Consider the following 13,556-nt stretch of genomic DNA (forward strand, 5'->3'; position numbering starts at 1 on the left):
AGTAACCCCCACAGCTTGCCTCCTGGACTTGCAGGCTGTCCTGTCTGGAGACAATACACATCTCTTTAACCTGTGCTTAATGCTCCCTCCACCCACATTGTCTGTATCTTTAAGATCTGGCTGGTTATAGGGATTCGCATTCTAATCAGTATTCTGTAACTTGATTTCTGTGTCTCTGTGCCCTGTTTGAGAGCACATTTCCACTCCATCTGACGAAGGAGCAGCGCTCCGAAAGCTAACGGTGTTTGCTACCAAATAAACCTGTTGGACTTTAACCTGGTGTTGTTGAAACTCTTACAATGTATAACACAGCCAGTCAACAACAACAACAACGTGCATTTATACTGTGTAAAACATACCAAGGCAAATCACAGCAACATTATCAGGGAACACTTAGGGGCGGCACGGTAACACAGTGGTTAGCACTCCTGCTTCACAGTTCTCGGGACCTGGGTTAAAATCCCGGCTTGGGTCACTGTGTGTGTGGAGTTTGCACATTCTCCTCGTGTCTGCGTGGGTTTCCTCCGGGTGCTCCGATTTCCTCCCACAGTCCAAAGATGTGCGGATTAGGTTGATTGGCCATGCTAAAATTGCCCCTTAGTGTGTCCTGAGATGCATAGGTTAGAGGGATTAGTGGGTAAATGTGCAGGGATATGGGAGTAAGGCCTGGGTGGGATTGTGGTCGGTGCAGACTTGATGGGCCAAGTGGCCTGTTTCTGCACTGTAGGGTTTCTATGATTTCTATGGCTTGACGTTTGACTAAACTAAAGGTATCTTACTCATAATCCTGGAAATGATACGGGCCCCTATTCACTAGCAGAAATGACCCAAACTCTGTTTGATGAGCTGGGTTCAGGATTAGTGAAACAGCTACTTAACTTGCACAGGCAACAGTTCCTGCCTCCCTTTCAGTGCTGATTTTCATACCACTGGCTACCCCTGCAGCAATGCTGAATTTTAAATCAGGCTCCCAGCTGGACTGTGGAAGCTGGCCAGCTTTTGTTATCCAAACTGAATTACTGTGGTGAAATCAATTTGAGCCAACTCTGAAGCCTTGAAGGCCAGGATAGAGTGGGCACAGTAAGAAGCCTCACAACACCAGGTTAAAGTCCAACAGGTTTATTTAACATATTCAATTAACATATTTAACTCCAGCTTCCACAGTGCAACTGGGAGCATGATTTAAATCTTGAACCCAGCTCATCGACCAAAGTTTGGGTCATTAGCAGAAAGTGAGGAGGGCCCCATATAGTTTTCAGTATTAATAAGATGCCTGACCGGGAGGGGTGAGGAATTTCAGTGTGGCGTCTTTGCCGATATGTCCAACAGGTTTATATGAGTCACCTGAGGAAGGAGCAGCGCTCCAAAAGTTCGTGTTTCCAAATAAACCTCTTGGACTTTAACCTGGTGTTGTGAGACTTCTTACGGTGCCAACCCCAATCCAACGCCGGCATCTCAACATCAGGATAGAGTGGACTGGGAAGCTGGTGTTAAACTATGCAAAATGCAACTCCAGCACCCCATGCATGCACCCTGTGCCTCTTTAGCCCAATGAATATGAGGCATCAGTACCCTGCCTTCAAGAGTTGGGGAGCTCCATTAACATATTTAACTCCAGCTGCCACAGTATAGCTGGGAGTCTGATTTAAAATTCAGCACTGCTGCAGGCGTAGCTAGTGGTATGAAAACCTGCACTGAAAGGGAGGCAGAAACTGTTCACTGGGCAAGGTAAGCAGCTCTTTCAGCAATCTTGGACCCAGCTCATCGACCAGAGTTTGGGTCATTAGCAGAAATTGAGGAGGGCCCCATATCGTTTTCAGTATTAATAAGATGCCTGACCGGGAGGGGTGAGGAATTTCAGTGTGGCGTCTTTGCCGATACGTTTTGGGGCCAGCCATTCTGGCCAAAGAGCCTTCGAAAGTAGTTGACTGCTACTTTCCCAATGATGATCCATCACTCAGTAATTATTCGCCATTACAACCCCCACATCGACCAGGATCTGGTCCTGGCAAGCAAGCATGCCTGCATCATGCAATTGTATTTAACGTTGGGGGTCACTGGAGAGAAATAGGCAGGATTTTAACAGATGACATTAGGAACAACAAGGAAATAAATGAGTGGATCTTAGAGTAATAGAGTCATAGAGGTTTACAGCATGGAAACAGGCCCTTCAGCCCAACTTGTCCATGCCGCCCGTTTTTTTTAAAACCCCTAAGCTAATCCCAATTGCCCGCATTTGGCCCATATCCCTCTATACCCATCGTACCCATGTAACTATCTAAATGCTTTTTAAAAGATAAAATTGTACCCGCCTCTACTACTACCTCTGGCAGCTTGTTCCAGACACTCACCACCCTCTGTGTGAAACAATTGCCCCTCTGGACACTTTTGTATCTCTCCCCTCTCACCTTAAACCTAGGCCCTCTAGTTTTAGACTCCCCTACCTTTGGGAATAGATGTTGACTATCTAGCTGATCTATGCCCCTCATTATTTTATAGACCTCGATAAGATCACCCCTCAGCCTCCTACGCTCCAGAGAAAAAAGTCCCAGTCTATCCAGCCTCTCCTTATAACTCAATCCATCAAGTCCCGGTAGCATCCTAGTAAATCTTTTCTGCACTCTTTCTAGTTTAATAATATCCTTTCTATAATAGGGTGACCAGAATTGCACACAGTATTCCAAGTGTGGCCTTACCAATGTCTTGTACAACTTCAACAAGACCTCCCAACTCCTGTATTCAATGTTCTGACCGATGAAACCAAGCATGCCGAATGCCTTCTTCACCACTCTGTCCACCTGTGACTCCACTTTCAAGGAGCTATGAACATGTACCCCTAGACCTCTTTGTTCTGTAACTCTCCCCAACACCCTACCATTAACTGAGTAAGTCCTGCCCTGGTTCAATCTACCAAAATGCATCACCTCGCATTTGTTTAAATTAAACTCCATCTGCCATTCATCAGCCCACTGGCCCAATTGATCAAGATCCTGTTGCAATTGGAGATAACTTTCTTCACTGTCCACCATGCCACCAATCTTGGTGTCATCTGCAAACTTACTAACCATGCCCCCCATATTCTCATCCAAATCATTAATATCTTGTGGAGGGTGAAGATAAATTACACAAAGAGATAGATATTGGGCGGCACAGTGGCACAGTGATTAGCACTGCTGCCTCACAGCACCAGGGAACCAGCTTTGATTCCTAGCTTAGGTGACTGTCTGTGTGGAGTTTGCGCATTCTCCCAGTGTCTGCATGAGTTTCCTCTGGGTGGTCCGGTTTCCTCCCACACTCCAAAGATGTGTAGATTAGGTGGATTGGCCATGCTAGATTACCCCTTTTGTCCAAAAATGTGTAGATTAGGGGGATTAGTGGGGTAAATATGTGGGGTTACGGGAATGGGGTGGGCCTGGTAAGATGCTCTTTCGGAGAGTCGGTGCAGACTCGATAGAACAAATGGCCTCTTCTGAACTGTAGGGATTCTATGATTCTAATAGAAATTACTAGTATGGAGTATCTAAATTCAGGAGCATGCTAAAGACTAATCAGGTCAACATATAGAGAGCCACATTAGATAATCCTGTCCTTTCATTTAAGTGACAGGCACATGAGCCTAAGAGACAGGGAGTAGTCTGGGCAATAACACTGAAGCATGACAATGAATATAAAACACAGCATAAACAGTACTCAGGAGGCAGGTATCTCTGTATTACAAGCCACAGCCTCATCAAGAACTTGTGAACTAAATCCCTTGACCATTCACAGTAATTTGTTTTTAGCAAGATCACTCCGGAGTCCCTACTGTTTCTTGGTGTCCACTATTTTTACATTGTTCAGTACATGATTAACTCTATGTTGGTGTCCAAGTAAAACTTCCTCCCTTTGTGCATGTGGCTCAAGCTGCTCATTATTCTTCAAGCATTATCCTTACCTTGATACAGCAAAAACAAAAATCATCTTAGAAATAATCTCCACGTGTGATCCAGCTAGGCCGAGTTCAGACAGTATACAAGATTAGCTGTGGCAGAAATATACCCTCAATCTACCATCAGTAAATCAAAGCAGGTACAATGTCAACCATATCACAAGGTGAGCAAAGCCCCTGAGAATGACACTCATTGAATGCTTTCTTACCTGATTGAAGAACACTTTGGCTGGCTGGCCATGGATATGTTTTATGGGCTGTGAAGAACTCTTCCAGGTTCTGCCAAAGAAATGGGAGTATGTGGTATCAAAGAGGGTGAGTCGCAGCTGACACTGGACATTCGCCACTCCCTCCAATAATCCCTGGAGGAGAAAAAAAAGGATGAATATAATTGATAAATTCAATAGCGTTTATGTTGCTGGACTAGTGTTATGTTACTGGACTAATACTTATGTTACTGGACTAGTGCTTATATCACTGGACTAGTATTTATGCTACTGGACTAGTGTTTGTGGACTGAACCAGAGCAGCTGAAGAAATTAGATTCAATTAATTAAATAAATCTGGAACAAAAATCTAGTCTGAGTAATGGTGACCATAAAAACTACTGGATTGATGCAAAAACCCAAATGGTTCACCAATGTGCTTGAGGAAAGGAAATGTGGCATCTTCACCTGGTCCAGTCTGTATATGACTCCAGATCTACAACAATGTGACTGATTCTGAACTGTCCTTGAATGGCCCAGCAATCTACTCAGTCAAGGACAATTCAGGATGGGCAACAAAGGCCAGCTTCACCGGCGACGCCCACATCCCATCAATGAATTTAAAAATAATTAATTGCCAGCTCGGCTGGTTTAACTTGATATCAAAATATGGCACAAGGATAGAAAAAATACTCAACTGCTCTTCATTCCAGATTCAAGCAGCTAACTATCATTGCACAAATTAGTAGCAATCACAACACAGAACAATTAACCCGTCAGGATAAACAAGAGTGGGCCCAGCACAGAACCCCAAGCACACCAATAACCAGATCCTTTCACATTACATAGAATCACAGATCCCTACAGTGCAGAACGAGGCCATTCGGCCCATTGAGTCTGCACCGATCACAATCCCACCCAGCCCTATTCCCCTAGCCCCAAATATTTATCCTGTTAATCCCCTGACACTAGAGTCAATGACCAATCAACCTAACCCGCACATCTTTGGACTGTGGGAGGAAACCGGAGCACCCGGAGGAAACCCACGCAGACACGGGGAGAATGTGCAAACTCCACACAGACAGTGACCCGAGGCCAGAATTGAACCTGGGTCCCTGGTGGTGAAAGGCAGCAGTGCTAACTACTATGCCACCGTGCCTCCCAGAATCATATCTATTTCATCCTGTGAAAGGGTTCCTTACCAAAACAGTACAAATCCTGATAAATGTCAATCAATCAGCAGAAGATGAGGTTATTTTAAAACCATCAAAACTAATAAATGATTTATATTAAATAAACTTTTAAACTGGTACAACAAAAGCTTACACACACACACACAGAGTCAGTAGAAATCTGCTGAGAATTTTGGTAAATCAATTAGGTGACAACTACATTGAAATTTGCTTAAGTAACAATTCCAAATGTGCTCTGGAGTGTGATCCCTAATCTATAAACCTGGTTATCAATAATTAATTCCTTTGAGGGAATTAAATCATCTGCCTTGTTTGTTAGACAGGTTACAAATTCATTGAACAAAATGTTCCAGTATCATTTTGTTCACTGTAGGAATTAAATATCCTCATTAAATTTCTGCATCAACAGACTGACATTGCCTTTGGTCACATTTCTTCTCATAAGGGTTGGGGAAGCGGAGGAAAGGCACTTCCCCACAGATGTAAAAATCAATCTAACGAACAAGCGAGCAACAAACTGGCAGCTAAATAAATTTGGGTAAGTCTTGCACAACACCAAGTGGCCAGTTTAACTGCACGATCGAGAGAGAGAGAGGACGCAGTCGGTTTGTTAATTCTCTCAGTAAGGTTTCTCCGGGCGCTCCGGTTTCCTCCCAGAGTCCAAAGATGTGCGGGTTAGGTGGATTGGCCGTGCTAAATTGCCCTTTAGTGTCCCAAGATGTGTAGATTAGATTGATTAGCCATGGTAAATGCATGGGGTTACACGATAGGATGGGATGGTGGGGGCTGGGGAGGATACTCTATCAGAGAGTCGGTGCAGACTCGATGGGCTAAATGGCCTCCTTTTGCACTGTAGGCATTCTACGATTCTATGTTAAGTTGGAATCTAAAATCTGCCAAGTTTTGTCAAACTTGAGATAATTCAGATGTCAGATTGGCATATTTATATAAACATGCTGTTTAAATTGTCAGCATTGAATGACACTGATACTTAAATTTGGTTCTTGAAATTCTTGCTTGTCTAAGGCAAGTATTTTAATGCTTCCCTGTGCCATTTGTGATTGATAACCAGCTATATGGATGAGAGCGCACACTCGACTGTTTGATAGCTGTCCCACAGACTAAATGAAATTCCTGCAGTATTGGCCCAGCATATTTGAAGAGTCTACTAAAACGCTCTGCAGGCTTCCCCTGATGTCGTAATGAAGCTTTATTGGTACGCAGAGCATTCATTTGCTGCTGTGTTTGAAGGAAGAGTGGAAAATCGTCACTTCTACCACATCAGCAGGTATCTGCAACTGTTTACTTGTATTCCTTAACTTACCCTGTTGTGCTTTAGAAATAACAAACCACAGTGCGCCAGGGCAGAGCACGGATGCTGGCTCCAGTTATGTTGCAGGTTTGTTTATTTGAAAGTACAAACTTCAGCTATTCAATGGAAATCTGACCCTGGGGAAATGAAGGAAAGAGAACTGAGCTAGGCCATTTCAGAGGGGCAGTTGAAAGTGAACCACATTGCTGTGGCTCTGGAGTCACATGTAGGCCAGACCAGATAAGGACGGCAGATTTCCTTCCCTAAAGGACATTAGTGAACCAGATGGGTTTTTCCGACAATCGGCAATGGTTGCATGGTCATCGGTAGATTCTTAATTCCAAATATCTTTCATTGAATTCAAATTCCACCATCTGCCATGGCGGGATTCGAACCTGGATCCCCAGAACATTGGCTGAGTTTCTGGAATAATAGTCTAGCAATAATACCACTAGGTCACTGTCTCCCCTTGTGGGGCATGTTGTAAATATTCAGGATGTGGAGATGCCGGCGTTGGACTGGGGTAAATACAGTAAGAGTTTTAACAACACCAGGTTAAAGTCCAACAGGTTTATTTGGTAGCAAATGCCATTTGGCATTTGCTACCAAATAAACCTGTTGGACTTTAACCTGGTGTTGCTAAAACTCTTACTGTAAATATTCAAAAGAGTACAACATTCAAACCAAGGAGGAAGAAAAGCACAAACAACAGAAGGTGACTACCATGTATTCTGAAGGCAGGAAACTGGAGTAGAAGTAGACCACTTGGTTCACTGAGCCTCCTCCACCATTCAAAATGATGATGTCTGATTTTGGCTATCAGCTGCATTTTTCCATCCACTCCCCATAACCCTTAGTTCTCTGACAGACCAAAAGTCTATCCCAACCTTAGTGTATTCAAGAAAAGAGCTCCACAGGTGGGGGTGGGTGGGTGGGAGAAGGGGGGGGGGGTTACCCTCATGTGTGTTCAGGGTGGGGATCCTCCGTGTCCATGGAGGGCGCGGGAGGGAAAGAGAGTATATTTTCAGCGCAGATTGAGACACCCTTTAAAGATGGCACTCCAATTAAGGCTGGCTCTATCACACCCCGCCTGAGTGGTGGCGTGAATCTCGGCCCCAGATTTTCTGCGCTCAGAGTGCCAGAACATTTGGTCCTAAGACTTGGCAGTGCATCTGGAGAGGTACACACCGGCTTTCAGTCAGAACGTGATACCCTGACAAAATTTAGTAAAATTCCGCCCATAACATCTACTGGTTCCCCTTTACCCAAGCTGCCTGTTACATCCTCAAAGCACTTCAATAAATTTGTCAAACAAGATTTCCCTTGCACAAGCCATGTTGACTTTGCTTGGTTGTATGGTGACTTTCTCAGTGTCCTGCTACTACCTCCTTAACAAAGAACAATACAGCACAGGAACAGACCCTTCGGCCTTCCAAGCCCGTGCCGCTCCCTGGTCCAAACTAGACCATTCTTTTGTATCCCTCCATTCCCACTCCGTTCATATGGCTATCTAGATAAGTCTTAAACGTTCCCAGTGTGTCCGCCTCCACCACCTTGCCTGGCAGCGCATTCCAGGCCCCCACCACCCTCTGTGTAAAATATGTCCTTCTGATATCTGTGTTAAACCTCCCCCCCTTCACCTTGAACCTATGACCCCTCGTGAACGTCACCACCGACCTGGGGAAAAGCTTCCCACCGTTCACCCTATCTATGCCTTTCATAACAATGGATTCTAGCATTTTCCCAATGACAGTTGTTAGAGTAACTGACCCATAATTCCCCGAGTGTCACTTTTTGCGATTTTCTATTCCACTGGGACTTGTCCAGAATCTAGGGAATTTTATAAGATTACAACCAATGCACCCACTATCTCTGCTGCCGCTTTTTTTTTTAAGATCGTAGTATTCAGGCCATTGGGACCAGGGACTAGTCAGCCTTTAGTCTCATTACTTTTCCAAGTACTTGTTCTCCACTGATGTCTCTCCCTCATAGTCAAGAGCTTACAGTTTTTAGGTGTCCAGATCACCAACAACCTGTCCTGGTCCCTCCATGCTGATGCTATAGTTAAGAAAGCCCACCAACGCCTCTACTTTCTCAAGAGGATAAGGAAATTTGGCATGTCCACTATGACTCTCACCAACTTTTACAGATGCACCATAGAAAGCATTCTTTCTGGTTGTATCACAGCTTGGTATAACTCCTGCTCTGTCCAAGACTGCAATAAACTACAAAGAGTTGTGAACGAAGCTCGGTCCATCACGCAAACCAGCCTCCCATCCACTAACTCAGTCTACACTTCCCTCTGCCTTAAAAAAGCCAGCATAATCAAGGACCCCACGCACCCCAGACATACTCTCTTCCACCTTCTTCCATCAGGAAAAAGATACAAAAGTCTGAGGCCATATACCAACCGACTCAAGAACCGCTTCTTCCCTGCTGCCATCAGACCTTTGAATGGACCTACCTTATATTAAGTTGGTCTTTCTCTACATCCTAGCTATGACTGTAACACTACATTCTGCACTCTCTCCTTTCCTTCTCTCTGAACAATATGCTTTGCCTGTATAGCGCGCAAGAAACAATACCTTTCACTGTCTCTTAATACATGTGACAATAATAAATCAAATCAAATCTTGATTTTCTACTATTCTTGGATGTTTTCTGCATCTTCTACTATGAAGACAGATACAAAATATTGGTTCAAAGTCTCTTGACATTTCCTTGCTTCCCATTATAATTCCCCAGTCTCACCTTCAAAAGGTCCACTCTTACTTTAGCTACTCTCTTCCTTTTTATATACTTGCAGAAACTTTCACCATCTGTTTTTATATTTCTAACTAATTTCTCCCATAGTCCAATTTCTCCCTCTTTATTATTTTTCCACTCATCCATCGCTGGTTTCTAAAATTTTCTCAAAATCCTGTGGGCTACCATTGACCAGAAACCAAACTAGCCATATAAATACTGTGACTACCAGAACAGTTCAAGGGCTAGGAATCCTGAAGAAAGTAGCTCCCCTCCTGACTCCCCAAAGCCTGTCCACCATCCACAAGGCACAAGTCAAGGTGTGATGGAATACTCGCCACTTGCCTGGATGAATGCAGCTCCAACAACACTCAAGAAGCTCGACACCATCCAGGACAAAGCAGCCCATTTGATTGCTACCCTTTCCACAAACATTCATTCCCTGCACCACCAAAGAACTGTGGCAGCCGTGTGTGCCATCTACATGATACACTGAAGAACTCACCAATGTTCCTTAGGCAGTGCATTCCAAACCCACGACCACTACCATCTAGAAGGACAAGGACAGCAGATGCCTGCGAACATCAGCACCTGGTGTTGACCTGATGATCAACACCATCCTGATTTGGAAATATATTGCCGTTCCTTCACTATCACTGGGTCAAAATCCTAGAATTTCCTCCTTAACAGCACAGTGGGTGTACCTACACCTCAGGGGCTGTAGCAGTTCAAGAAGGTAGTAAGAAGTCTCACAACACCAGGTTAAAGTCCAACAGGTTTATTTGGTAGCAAATACCATAAGCTTTCAGAGCACTGCTCCTTCGTCAGATGGAGTGGAAATGTGCTCTCAAACAGTGCACAGACACAGAAATCAAGTTACAGAATACTAATTAGAATGCGAATCTCTACAGCCAGCCAGGTCTTAAAGGTACAGACAATGTGGGTGGAGGGAGCATTCAACACAGGTTAAAGAGATGTGTATTGTCTCCAGACAGACTCCATCTGACGAAGGAGCAGTGCTCCGAAAGCTTATGGTATTTGCTACCAAATAAACCTGTTGGACTTTAACCTGGTGTTGTGAGACTTCTTACTGTGTTTACCCCAGTCCAACGCCGGCATCTCCACAGCAGTTCAAGAAGGCAGCTCACCAGCACCTTCCCAAGGGGAACTTGGGGTGGGCAATATATGCTGCACCTAACCAACAACACCCACATCCCATAAATTAATTTTAAAGTTCTGTGCTACCAGAACTAAATCATATCAACATGGAAAACACAGTATTGAAATCATGGCAGTATTTTGTTAAACAATAAATGTAGTCTGGTTCAGAAGCAGTGATAAATCTAAACTCATTTATATACTTTCAAGTATAAGTGATACACCTGAGGATTATGAATAGACTACTGTTCCTTGTTCCTAAATTGGAGCACTGAACTCAATGTCACCAAGAGGACTTGATCTGAGATACTCCTTTGTGATAAAGATGGAAAGCGCATCGCATTCTGAGATTCCACCTGCATTATGGGGGGAGTGGCCATCTTTGTGTTGGGCCTCAATCACAAGGCCCACATTGGTGCTTCACCATGATTTCGGCCTTTTCATTAATATCACAAACTCTTTTTGTAAGATCTTCAGCGTGTACTACAAAGAATGACACTGTACTGGTTTAACGGCAGGGAACTGGTCACAAAATGCCATGTAAAATTCTCTGCCACCATCTGCTGGTACAAAACAACACTGCAGGAACAATCACCATTCTGAAGCAAACCAGAGAATTACCAACAGGGCAGATTTCTATTTGGAAACAAAATTCTACTGCAATTCAGCATTCCTCTGTCTGCATCGTCATTACAAAACTTTACAAAATTATTATACATTTTTATTATTTTATAAAAAGGGCGAATCATTCATCAGAAGAGTTAAGTTAATTAACTAAGAGCAATTTAAACTGAAAATATGTCAGGGCAAGGCTATTTTATAATATCAGCATTATAAATATTTTTGAAATTGTACCATGATAAACATATTGTGCTATCCTAATACACACCCATCTGTTGTGGAAACTGCAAATTTCAACTCATCAAGGATCTTCCAATCTCACCTTCCAAATCCACAGGTCATATAAATACTGTGGCTACATAAGCAGAGTAAGGAGTTTAACAACACCAGGTTAAAGTTCAACAGGTTTATTTGGAATCACGAGCTTTCGGAGCACAGCTCCTTCATCAGGTGAGTGGGCCACTCACCTGATGAAGGAGCAACGCTCCGAAAGCTCGTGATTCCAAATAAACCTGTTGAACTTTAACCTGGTGTTGTGACACTTCTTACTGTGCCCACCCCAGTCCAACGCCAGCATCTCCGCATCATGACAAGGAGAGAAGTATGCAAGATGACTGGCAAACATTGCAATGGAAATTCTATCTTTAGGAAGGGCATCATCTTAATCTCACTGAGAAAGACAGATCTCAAACAATACAAAGATGCTGCCTTTCCTAGCATGGTAAAAGACTAACAGTACCATCCCACTATCAGGAATGCATGGTTATCCACGCTGGGGAACAATTAAGGGTATTTTTTTAAGCAGTATATAATTGTCTATAAAATCTGAAAGCAAGTTAAAGAAATCTGTGATGCACCTTTATCACTAAATGTATGGGCACTGCAGTTTACAAATCATTAAGCTTTATATCCATTTTAATAAATTATATAATTTTCAAATCCCTCTTTAATGAAGAGTGCAGGATGACATGCCAGGAACAACACTAGGCATACCTAAAAATGAGGTGCCATCCTGGTGAAGCTACAACACAGGACTACTTGCATGCCAAACAGCACAAGCAGTTTGCAATAAACAGAGCTAAATCATTCCACAACCAATGGATCAGAATTAAGCTCTGCAGTCCTGCCTTAAATGATGATGGGAGAATTAAACAACTCACTGGAGGAGATGGCTCCACAAATATTCCCATCCTCAATATTGGAGGAGGCTAGCACATCAGTGCAAAAGATAAGGCTGGAGCCTTTGTAACCATCTTCAGTCAGAAATGGCACATATGCCAGTCAACCAGTTTGATTCATTTTATGCGATAAGAAACAGCTGAAAACTCTGGCTACTGCAAAGGCTATGGTTCCTGACACTATTCTGGCCACACTACTATAGCTTTATCTACCAAAACCGGCCATACCCCTAGCCATGTTCCAGCACAGCTACAAGACTGGCATCAACCTGACAACAAGGACAACAGGGTGGCATAGTGGTTTGCATTGCTGCCTCATCTGACCTGGGTTCGATTCTGGCCTTGGGTGTCTGTCTCTTTTGGAGTTTGCATGTTCTCCCTGTGTCTGCATGGGTTTCCTCCGAGTGCTCAGGTTTCCTCCCACACTCCAAAGATGTTTAGGTGGTTAGGTGGATTTGCCATGATCAATACATGGGGTTACAGTGATAGGGCGGGGAATTGGGCCTAGGTAGGGTGCTCTTTTGGAGGGTCGGTGCAAATCTGATGGGCCGAAATACCTCTTCTGCACTGTAGAGATTCTACAATTCTATGAAAATTGCCTGGGTATGCCCCGTCCACAATAGGCAGGACAAATGCAACCCACCCCATCAGTCTACTCTTGGCCATTAGCAAAGTAAAGGAAGGGGCCATCAGCAACACTATCAAGCAGCACCTGCTTAGCAATAGCCTACTCATTGACACTCAGTTTGGGCTCCACTAAGGCCACTCAACTCCTAACCTCATTACAGCCTAGATCCAAACATGAACAAAAGAGCTGAACTCAAGCAGGGTAGTGAGAGTAACTGACGTTGACATCAAGGTTGCATTTGACAGATTGTGAAATCAAGGAGCCCCAGCAAAACTGAAGTCAATGGGAATCGGGGGATAAGCTCTCCACTGGTCAGGGTCATATCCAGCACTAAGGAAAATGGCTGTGGTTGTTGAAAGCTATGCATGCCAACCTCAGAATATTGTCACAGGGACTCTTCAGGGTAGCATCCAGGGCACAACCAGTTTCTGCTGACATCCCCTCCATCATAAGGCCAGAAATGGAGATATTCACTGATGATTGCACAATGTTCAGCACCATTCGCTACTCCTCAAATACTGAAGTTACCCATGTCCAAATGCAACAAAACATTTGAGCTTTGGCTGAGAAGTGGCAAAACACAATCA

General features: G+C 43.8%; 1 protein-coding gene across 1 annotated transcript in view; it reads right to left on the minus strand.

Moving 5' to 3' along the window:
• Positions 1–13,556, minus strand: part of nphp4 (nephronophthisis 4) — a 479,472-nt gene that overhangs the window by 428,444 nt on the left and 37,472 nt on the right. Inside the window, exon 2 of the mRNA XM_078239167.1 lies at positions 4,138–4,290. Coding sequence (XP_078095293.1) covers positions 4,138–4,290 — 153 coding nt within the window. The remainder of the gene's footprint in view (positions 1–4,137; positions 4,291–13,556) is intronic.

Source organism: Mustelus asterias, chromosome 22, assembly GCF_964213995.1.
Source record: "Mustelus asterias chromosome 22, sMusAst1.hap1.1, whole genome shotgun sequence".
Taxonomy (NCBI): Eukaryota; Metazoa; Chordata; class Chondrichthyes; order Carcharhiniformes; family Triakidae; genus Mustelus; species Mustelus asterias.